The sequence below is a fragment of the Malus domestica genome, chromosome 06 (assembly GCF_042453785.1).
Source record: "Malus domestica chromosome 06, GDT2T_hap1".
Classification (NCBI taxonomy): Eukaryota; Viridiplantae; Streptophyta; class Magnoliopsida; order Rosales; family Rosaceae; genus Malus; species Malus domestica.
Genome location: NC_091666.1, coordinates 18,771,280 through 18,781,704, shown reverse-complemented (window position 1 = coordinate 18,781,704; position 10,425 = coordinate 18,771,280). Strand labels below are relative to the sequence as shown.

Below are 10,425 nucleotides of genomic sequence, written 5' to 3'. Positions count from 1 at the left end.
GAAGCAAACTGCAGGTCTCAACAGTGCAGCTATCTTACAACAAAAGGGGAATAATAGGAGGTCTAGGGAGAAAGAAGGAGAAGACCAAGCACAAAGGAAGATTCCCTTGAAACTTAGAGAAGAGCCCTTCATTTACGTAATTCACTTTCAGATGGAGACTGGATGGATGATTTTCCTTTTTCATGGATGATTTAAGCATCCATCAATTACGATAACAACACTACAAATGCATGTCATGTGTTCTAACGAAACTTGCATACGTATACGCTTATATATACAGAACGTATGTAAACAACCTAAATTATTACATATTTGCTATTGCAGCCAAACCACTACTCAAATTACTCGAACTTGAGTCCTCCACGCGTACACACAACAGAATTAAAAGGCTCCTAATCAATCACTCAATACTTATTCCGCGTACCTCCAAGTTGTCCAGAACCTTTGGCCTTTTATAATTCTTCAGCAGCAGAGAGCAGCAAACAACGCTGACCGAAGAAGCAGCCATTGCAGCTCCAGCAATCCATGGTGGTAAACGAAATCCAGTATATGGGAAAAGGGCTCCTGCAGCTATTGGAATGCCAAGAACGTTGTATCCCAAAGCCCAAATGTAGTTCAAACGGATACGGGTGAAAGTTTTCCTGGAAAGGTGAATCGCAGTTATCACATCCTCCAAGTTGCTTTTCATTAGAACAATGTCAGCTGCCTCAATGGCAATGTCTGTTCCTGCACCAATTGCCATTCCTACATCCGCTGCCACAAGTGCTGGTGAGTCATTGATTCCATCTCCCACCATTGCCACGATGTTGCCGGAAGCCTGTGAACATTGAAATTTAGTAACGTGCATGAAGTTAATAACATACTCTTGTAGTTTGTAACAAATTAACATTCATTATATGTACCTGCAATTCCTTCACTTTCTCTGCTTTCTGATCGGGTTTGGCTTCTGCTATAACGGTCTCAATTCCAACTTCATTAGCGATAGAATTTGCAGTTCCCCAATTGTCACCTGTCACCATTATGCTTCTAATTTTCATAGACTTGAGTATGGAAATTACTTCTTGAGCACCTGGTTTCAGTGGATCAGATATGGACAGAACTCCAGCCACTTTTCCATCTATAGCTATTAAAATCCCAGTTTGAGCAAGTCCTTCAGCTTCTGCAAGTATCTCTTCTGCATCAATTGGAACCGCAGTGTTGCGCTCCACCATCAAACTCTTGTTGCCAACAATTATTTCCTTGTTCCTAACAATGGCCCTCACCCCATGACCAGTAATGGATTCAAAGTCTTTTGCTTCTGGCCAGGCAGGATTCTCTTCGTCTTCTCTGAACTTTTTGGCGTACTCAACAATGGCCTTAGCCAACGGGTGTTCGCTGTTCACCTGATATATATATATAAATCATACAAAATAGTGAAGCTTCAAATCATTGTGGATAATAATGAACATATAAAAAAACTCTTCATGAATTTCTAAAAATACTACAGACGTGTTTTATATGTTAAAACCGACCTCAGCTGCAGCAACAAGTTCATAGAATTCTCGCAGCACCATATTTTTCAGGAGTCGTGTGTTAACAACCACTGGCTTTCCAATTGTGAGAGTCCCTGTCTTGTCGAACACAATGCAGTTCACCTAAAACATCATCAATCAAATCTATAGTTACACTTGATCATTAAATTGCATAATAATTGCTCTTATACTGCCCCAATGCAGAAAATTGCCAATTTCGATATTATAGAAAGCATCAAACTGCTATAAGGATGCCACTTCCTAACCTTATGTGCACTTTCTAATGCTTGGCCTCCTTTGATCAACACACCTTGAGATGCGCCTACTCCAGTTCCAACCATGACAGCTGTGGGAGTTGCTAGGCCTAAAGCACAAGGGCACGCTATAACCATGACAGAGATTCCAAACTGGAGAGAAAGCTCAAAGCTATCCATGGAAGATGGTATCCAAGATTCAGGGTAGCCATGGTATCTTCCAGACAAAAACCAGGAAAGCCAGGTCAAGAATGAAAGTAGGATCACCTGCAAATTAAAACCACATTTTAAGAAATAGCCTCCGGTATCCTTTCAGTTGAACCAAAACAAATCCTTAAAGAACTTGACTAATTAATCATGTTATAATTCATACCAGTGGCACGAAGTATTTGGAAATGCGGTCAGCAAATTTCTGTACAGGAGCTTTGGCCATCTGAGCTGACTCAACAAGCCGTACAATTTGCGAAAGGGAACTTTCTGCACCAACCCTAGTTGCCTTGATATGTAGGACACCATTCTCATTCAAAGTACCTCCAATGACTGAATCACCCTTTCTTTTTGCGACCGGCAGTGCTTCGCCCGTTATCATACTCTCATTAACATGGCTTTGCCCCCATGTAACATAACCATCTGAAGCTACTTTCGCCCCAGGAATAATTTTAAGGATATCATTCTTTTGTATCAACCTACTATCAATTTCCTCTTCATTTATCACATTTCCTTCTTCGTCTAGTACCAATAATGTTGCTGTTTCAGGTGCCAAGTCCATCAGTTTGGCAATGGCATCTGATGTCTTCCCCTTAGCTAATACCTCTAGGTACTTTCCAAGAAGAATGAATGAAATAAGCATGGCACTAGTCTCGAAGAAATCAGTACCCATAAAATCTGGAGAGGTAGCAGCTCTCACTACCGAGTAGACTGAATAAAAATAGGCTGCATTTGTTCCTAATGCGATCAGCACGTCCATATTCGCAGAACCATGCCGTAGTGATTTGTATGCCCCAGTATAGAACCTCCGGCCTATAATGAATTGCACCGGAGTGGCCAGAATCCACCTCATGAGCTCCCCAATCATGAGATTATGCACTATTTTAGTTTCTAGGCCATGCTTAATTCCAGGAATATACATGAACACCATGGAGGTTAAAAACACCGGAATAGTGAAAACCAAACTCCACAGAAAGACTCTAAAATACTGCTTAATTTCCTCCTTTCTATGACTATCGCTTCCTGCTTCACCTCCTGGAAAAATCTTTGCCTTGAAACGCCTGGACCCTGTTGTTTCAATCACATTAATGAAACTTCTTGGCCCTGTCATATCTGATTTGTAAGAAACAGCGATTTTCTTGATTTCAGAATCAAAGTCTATAGTTTGCACACCAGGGAGTGCTTGAAGAGACTGTCCAAGTATTCTCATCGAGCGATCAGTCCTTACACCATCAACTTCAAGCTCTATCCGGCTCATGTCTTCCCCTGCGGTAATAAGTATGCCTTCGAATCCAGTGTCTTCAATGGTTTGCAACAGCTGGTTGTAGCTCACAACCTTTGGATCATAGTGGACATCTGCTTCTTCAGTTGCTAAGGCAACTTGGGCTTTTTGTACACCATGAACTGCCTGTAAAGCTGATTCAACAGTAGTTGAGCAAGAAGTGCAAGTCATTCCCTTTATCCGAATTCTGCATATCAATATGGACTTATCATTTCCCTCGTCATTAATCAACGTGGCTTGGAATCCAACATCTTCAATTGTCTCACGAATATTCTCCGCCTACAAGATGTAAGACAACAGCTATAAAAAAAGGTCAACTACTAATAAATAAACTAGAAGCCAGAGAAAAATTCTCAAACTACAGAAAGGTATATGCAATAGTGCCAAAAATTCAGTTTCTATCAAGAGATTAAATGTCAGGAATCGAACTTCCCTTGCGAAAATCTTCAAAAAATGATTCTACCCAATTAAAGCTAGCTCAACTAGACTACTAGAGATGTCTCCTAGGTAATAATCTTCTACGTAAAACCTTGGTATTTCTGTAGAACACAAGTGACAGCAGCTAAAATATAGAAGCCACAACTCTATTAGTACTTTTTAGTTATTAATAATCAAAGATCTTAAAATTTGGTAATTTATTGTTGGTGTTGGATGAACAGATCAAAGTTGTTTTCACATAGTTGCAAATGTCATCTGTCTCAAGTGTTCATGCTAATTATTTCTTTCAAATGGTTAATGTTGTTGCTAATAGAAGACATATAGGCAAGCAACCAGAACAGTTTCTGACTCAAGGTGCAAATCTGCGTTACCTTAGCTTAAAATTAGGGACTTGATTTTCACACCCCATGTTCTTTGCTTGCACAGTCTTCTCTATTTTCTTGCCGTTGGATTAAAAGTAAAGAAGAATCAAATGACAAAAATTAACCGTATTGTGAAAATCATTTACCTAAACTTAATAATAGTCTATTCAGATAAATGTTGGGCATGCTGGTCAAACTGTTAGACGTCATGCATAGTATTAATTTCGTTTTTATATACATATTAATTCTAGCAAGAGGTTAGAGCTTGCTTATATTTTAATAGACTGTAGTTTGGTTTGTACTTGGTGTGGAAGATAAGCCTTCTTTTTCTTAATAAAGAAAAATTAGGTTTGTCAATCTCTACAAACTATGAAGCGAAGTCAAAGATTGGAACTATGATTAAGCGTCAGCTAAGGCCGTGAATTAAGAGGTTTAAGAATAAAATAAGGTGCAAATCTGCGTTACCTTGGCATAAAATTAGGGACTTGATTTTCACACCCCATGTTCTCTGCTTGCACAGTCTTCTCTATTTTCTTGCCGTTGAGTTAAAAGTAACGAAGAATCAAATGACAAAAATTAACTGTAGTGTGAAAATCATTTACCTAAATAATAGTTTATTCAGATAAATGTTGGGCATGCTGGTCAAACTGTTAGACGTCATGCATAGTATTAATTTCGTTTTTATATACATATTAATTCTAGCAAGAGGTTAGAGCTTGCTTATATTTTAATAGACTGTAGTTTGGTTTGTACTTGGTGTGGAAGATAAGCCTTCTTTTTCTTAATAAAGAAAAATTAGGTTTGTCAATCTCTACAAACTATGAAGCGAAGTCAAAGATTGCAACTATGATTAAGCGTCAGCTAAGGCCGTGAATTAAGAGGTTTAAGAATAAAATAAGATGTTCTAATTGTATGTTTTTTTTTTGTCTTGATACTTGACTTTTGATCAAATCTACAAAGAACATAGCTTTATTATAAACACAATACGTACCAACGCAGAAACAATATACAAACAGAATTTGAACTCTTTATAACATTTCCGTATTATTTATATTGGATTAGATCTCCAAGTACACCTTTTTTCTTGGATAGAGAAAAGTTTGTTAGGAAAATGATTTTCACACATTCTTTTTTTCATTCAACACATTCTTGTTCAATTTTGTTTCTTGATTTTTTTTTAATATACTCAATTCAAATGCTAGAAATAAATAAGAGTTTACATAAGGAGAAAACAAGTGTGCAAACTCTTTAAACAACGCTGTCTCAAACTTAGGGCTTTTAATTATTTTTCATTCAACACATTCCTGTTCATTTTGGTTCCTTGATTCTTTTTAAATTTACTTATTCTAAATGCTAGAATAAGAGTTTACAGAAAGAGAAATAAAGTGTGCAAACTCAATCCAAATGCCACAACTATGTTTTCTCCAGGGATAGAATAAATTAGCTCTGAATCGAAGCTTAGAAAAATCCCAATTTTTAACCTAGTTCTAAAATTAAGAGGACAATTTCTTTGTGTACAAAAGTGCAGAAGCAATTCTGTACATTTGGGAAAGCAAAAAGGCGAGAGGCGTGTGTTAGGTGACGTAAATCACATGTTTGACAGGCCAAATCCAAGACACATCACATATAAACATGGATATAATTAGGGAATATTTTTGCTTATTACTCCCAAGTAATGGTGATGCTCACTAATTTATTTATCTACGTGCCAGCATCAATGAAGAGCAAAAACAAAATGAAAGATTCTCTTCACAGGTAAAGCGACTTACGCTAATGAAATTGGGAAAGAACATGACTTGTGCCCGGTTGTTCAAGACGTCGACAACGGCCTCGCGAATCCCAGGGAGCCTCTTGACCGCCTTCTCGACTGATCCGGCGCAGGCAGAGCACGTCATGCCCATGACAGAGAATAGGGCCTTAGCCTCGGCTTTGGCCGCCAGGCTGGTCTCCTCAGCCGCCACACCTTTGGGGTACTTTGGCATGGAGGGATAGTGGGGTCGAGGAGAGAGGTCTCCCCGGCTCTTGTTGCGAATGCAGAGAGCCAAGAACTTGGTCGCCATGAACGTGAGGTTTGTTGGTGGCTATGATTGGAGCCTTCTTTTTGTCTCTGAAGAAAAAAAGATGAGGAAAGTTTCAAAATTGGAGGGTAATGTGTCCACGAAGTTAGCATTTAAAAATTTTTTTTGGTAAACTGGAAACATATTAACCAGGGCAAGAGAAGCCAAAGATTACAACGAAAGCCCACCACCAGGCAAACAACCAAAAAACAAACTGGAAGTACAGGGGGTAGAAGACCCAACACTGCAAGCAAAGCTCTGAGCGTCCCTCCTTGCACAACCAACTCTAAATTAAGCAGGGCAAGTTAAACCATCTTCACTTGTGCAAGATGTCAGCCGCCATATTGGCTGATATTGGCTTCCAAGACCAGTGACAGTCTTGAAAGGCTTCCCTAAGCCTCAAACACCTCACTAAAACTAGAAAAGCCTCCCATCTGCCATCAGATATGTTTGCCAGCATACAAGAAATGGATTCCTTAGAATCAGATTCGACAACTACATGGGTCAGACCCAAAGATAAACCCAACTCACAGCCATGCCTCAGAGCCAACGCTTCTGCAACGGCAACGCAGGGCGCGCTGGTCCTGGTTCTTCAAGCAGCAATGAAATTGCCAAAAGAATCCCGAACCATTGCCCCTGCAAAACCTTATCATGTGGAAGCATCCCAACTCGCATAGACATTATTTTTTACAAAGGGAAGAGCCGATGACATCCAACTAACCTGCCCAGCACCACCATGTCTATGCTGCACCGCGCTCATAGAGGGAGACTCTGTTGCCTCGAGGAAAACACCAACACTTGTGGAGATTGCTGACAGCACCTGTAGTGGGTTGATATGTTTCTGTTGGAAGAGAAAACAACATCGAGCTTTCCAAATATGCCAACAGGAGAAGGCAATCAGAGACAAAACCCTCTCCAAATCAGGCTTCGATTTATCATTGGCCCGAATGACTGCAAGAAGCCAATTCCTCCACGATGTTACCTCACTCCTATTAACCCTATAGTTTAAAGCTCACCCAAACCAAATGTTTCCACCCATAGGAGAAATAGGTGCTCAATCGACTCCTCATGAGTGTGGCATATAGGGCAAATTGGTGAAGCTGCCGATTTCCGTCGATAGAGAGCTTCCATTGTGGGCAGGGCAATATGCAACGTCTTCCACAAGAAACACCTGATTTTTAGGGGAGTTTTGAGCTTCCACACAAACTTCCATAATACCTCCGGGTAGGTTACAGTTGATGAGGAGCTGCGGGGGATCCTAGGAGTGACCGGAGAGTGCACCAAATGATAACCTGATTTTACATAATAAATACTTTTTTTATCAAGAGGCCACACTAGCATATCCCGTATCATTGGATCACCAATTTGAGTTTCCAAAATAGTATCAACTTCCTCCAGCGAGATGAACGGTTGAAGGAACTGAATATCCCAATTCCCACTGGCCCGGTTAATAAGGGAATCCACAGTGGTATTACGGCTAACCTGCACTGTCCCGGAAGGGATGAGGTGTCCATCCGGAAGCACTGGCAACCATCTATCACGCCAAATCCAAATATCTTTCCATTCATCACCTGTTAGTGGGAGCCTTTAAGTAGAATGTCTCTTCCCGTAAGCAGACTCAACCATGCCCAAGAGGCACAGCCTCCCCGCTTAGCAACCATAAATGAACAGTGAGGGAAGTAACGAGCTTTCAATACCCTTGCCCGCAGAGACTCAAGTTCCTGGATTAGACGCCAACATTGTTTCGCTAGGAGAACATCATTAAAATCCATAAAGCATCTGAAACCAAGCCCCCGAGCCTTCCGAAGTTCGAGAGTTTCCTTAGAAACCCAATGAATGTGTTTTTGATCTTGATCATGCCCCCACCAGAAATTCGTAATCAAGGAATCCAATTCTTGTTGGCATTTAATTTTGAATGTAATGAGTATTCAACGGTGGGAGATTGTTTGTACAAAAAGATTAGCGGTGGAGGGTGGTGGGTCCCGTCATAACCTAGGTCCGATGCTATGGGATAGACGATGAAGTTGTTGGCAATTATATATGCAGAAAAACCCTAAGAATCTTAAAAAGGCAAGTAAAAGTCAGTTTCAAATTGGGACCAGTTTAATATTGTTGTGCTTTAAAAAGGCAAGTAAAAGTCAGTTTCAACGGTGGGAGATTGTTTGTACAAAAAGATTAACTGTTTTTACTATGTTGTGGGTATAAATACTTGTAAAATAAAGTTGTTGAGTGTTTAGTAAACTTTTTTTCTTTCTTCTAAAAGTGCTTTTAATAAAAAAAAAATGTTGTCTGAATGTTTGATAAACTTTTATATAAATTGCTTTGAATGTATTAAATTACTAAAAATGATATAGTATTTAATGTGATAGAATAATTGTCAAAGACAATAATGTAGGGGACAAAAATTGTAATTTTGTAAAAACATGTGGGGTATACTTGCAGTTTGAAAATTTCATTAAATGAGCATTGATTAATATGATTTGAAAAAAAAAACATTTTTTAGAAGCATGGTAGATCTTTTACTTTTCTATGCTTTTCTACTTTCATTTGCAGCAGTTTTAAAAAATATTATATATATATATATATATATATTTTTTTTTATCAAACACATTTAATGTTCTAAATTTTTTAATAAACTGTTTTTTTTTTTAAAACCACCACAATCCCAAACTAACCCTTAATCTTTTATTTCTTAGGTTATATTTGGTGGAAAATATCCACGACAATACGTGAGCTTATCATGAAATAAATGTTTTTTTTACACATTTTTTTAAGGAATTTTTTGTTTTTGGTACACACATCATATCAACAAACAAAAAAAATTGAATTTTCATATTAACATATCCCACATATTGTTAAATATACTTCACAAATAAATTTGTTAGTAATGACTATATACACTAATAGATAATGACAATTTTGACCTTATAAGGTGTTTAATTTTTTTCTTCAAATATACCCAAATCACTTTATATGTCTCATATTTATTTATCATCTTTTAATTCTCAAAACTACAATCTTTCTATTGTAAGCAATTAGGTTGAGTCTCATTGCAACGATCTTTTATTTTATTTTAAAGTTTATGTATCTTTAGATGCAGATAACAACTTCATTTTTCCTCAACTCGATTTCTATGTTTTCACAGAGAAGAAAAAATAAGTAAAATAATTATTGTGGAGTGTATGTTAAAAATATTAGGTGTATGTTAAGAGTGTTGTGGGAATTTATTCTGAGAAAATACTTGGGTGTATTAAGATATATTTTGATAAAAAAGCAAATTTCCGTCCTTGGTTCTCTTTTGTTTTGTTGAGATGGAATATGATGTCTAGAATTTGGTTCCCACGTATAATACAAGGTGAGTTTTAGGTCATCATCTATATTTAGTTTAGAAACAAAAAAAAATATCAGACCAAAAATAGAAATGAAAATGAATACAATTAACATCCTCATGCTATGATGCTAGGCAGGAAAACGAATATAATTCTACGTATTAGCTAGGTAAATGATTAGGAAATCCACACGTTATAAATGATGATGAAAAGAAAAATCTAGAAATCAAATGGTTATTTCTTGCATAACTTAAACAAGAGAGTATAAGCCATTAGATTAATTGGAGTGCATGCAGGGAAACAGTAATAATTAAAATACTTCAAAGAATATATCATTAGAAAAGCAACTGGCTTTTGAATATATGATCGATTATTTGGGGAGAAAAATATTAATGAACCCATAAATAGGAAAAGAAGCCTAGAAACTGCATGTGCATGAAGAGAGAGAGAGAGAGAGAGAGAGAGAGAGAGAGAGAGAGAGAGAGAGAGGCGAGAGAAAACCTTACTTGAAAGGTATGGCCACAGAAGCAAACCTCTTCGATTGTGTACAAAATAATCAAGTATTCTTCCATATATATACTAGAACTACCGAACGTACTCCAAAATGGGGTGACAGATGCAACAAAAGCTGCAGTGAATCTTGACATACTAATTAATGGACTTTTAAAACTTCAGGATACGACTTGGACAAAAAAAAAAAAAAAAAGAAAAAGAACAAACGTTATATGATTTCTACACAAAACTATTCATCTAAGACTATATAACCGAAAACGACGCGATACAACCAACCACGAATGTTGGAAAAAATGTTTCTTCTAATATATTGATAATTTTTTATTGATATATAATATATTATAGGGGTTTTTGAACATTAATCCTTGCAAAAGATTAAAATTTAAAAAAAAAACCTGGTGCTAGATTAAATATTCAATTTAATCCCTTGAGTGTACTTTTATCAAAATTTACATTCAATTTTTGCTATTTA

General features: G+C 37.4%; 1 protein-coding gene across 6 annotated transcripts; it reads right to left on the bottom strand.

Annotated features, from left to right (window-relative positions):
* Positions 1–238: 238 nt before the first annotated feature.
* Positions 239–10,084, bottom strand: LOC103446622 (probable copper-transporting ATPase HMA5). 6 transcript variants are annotated; one of them, XM_070823496.1, is made up of 7 exons: positions 9,947–10,084; positions 5,824–6,161; positions 2,139–3,533; positions 1,778–2,032; positions 1,512–1,634; positions 903–1,382; positions 239–817 (listed from the first exon to the last, which is right to left on the bottom strand). In XM_070823496.1, exons 2-7 carry the CDS (start codon positions 6,112–6,114, stop codon positions 401–403), a joined length of 2,961 nt encoding a protein of 986 aa, XP_070679597.1. In that variant the 5' UTR covers positions 6,115–6,161; positions 9,947–10,084; the 3' UTR covers positions 239–400. The 6 variants fall into 6 exon arrangements, with proteins under 6 accessions (XP_070679597.1, XP_070679600.1, XP_070679599.1 ...); XM_070823499.1 differs by having other exon boundaries at positions 9,942–9,972; XM_070823498.1 differs by lacking the exon at positions 9,947–10,084 and adding an exon at positions 6,833–7,957.
* Between the last annotated feature and the right edge of the window lie 341 nt (positions 10,085–10,425).

Bases quoted from the DNA above. Each gene is read 5' to 3' on its own strand.
- LOC103446622 (XM_070823496.1), bottom strand. From the start codon at position 6,114: ATGGCGACCAAGTTCTTGGCTCTCTGCATTCGCAACAAGAGCCGGGGA. The intron at 3,534-5,823 runs GTAAGTCGCTTT...TACATCTTGTAG, and splicing joins TCTTTCCCAATTTCATTAGC to GCGGAGAATATTCGTGAGAC. The intron at 818-902 runs GTACATATAATG...CAATGTTCACAG, and splicing joins AGAAAGTGAAGGAATTGCAG to GCTTCCGGCAACATCGTGGC.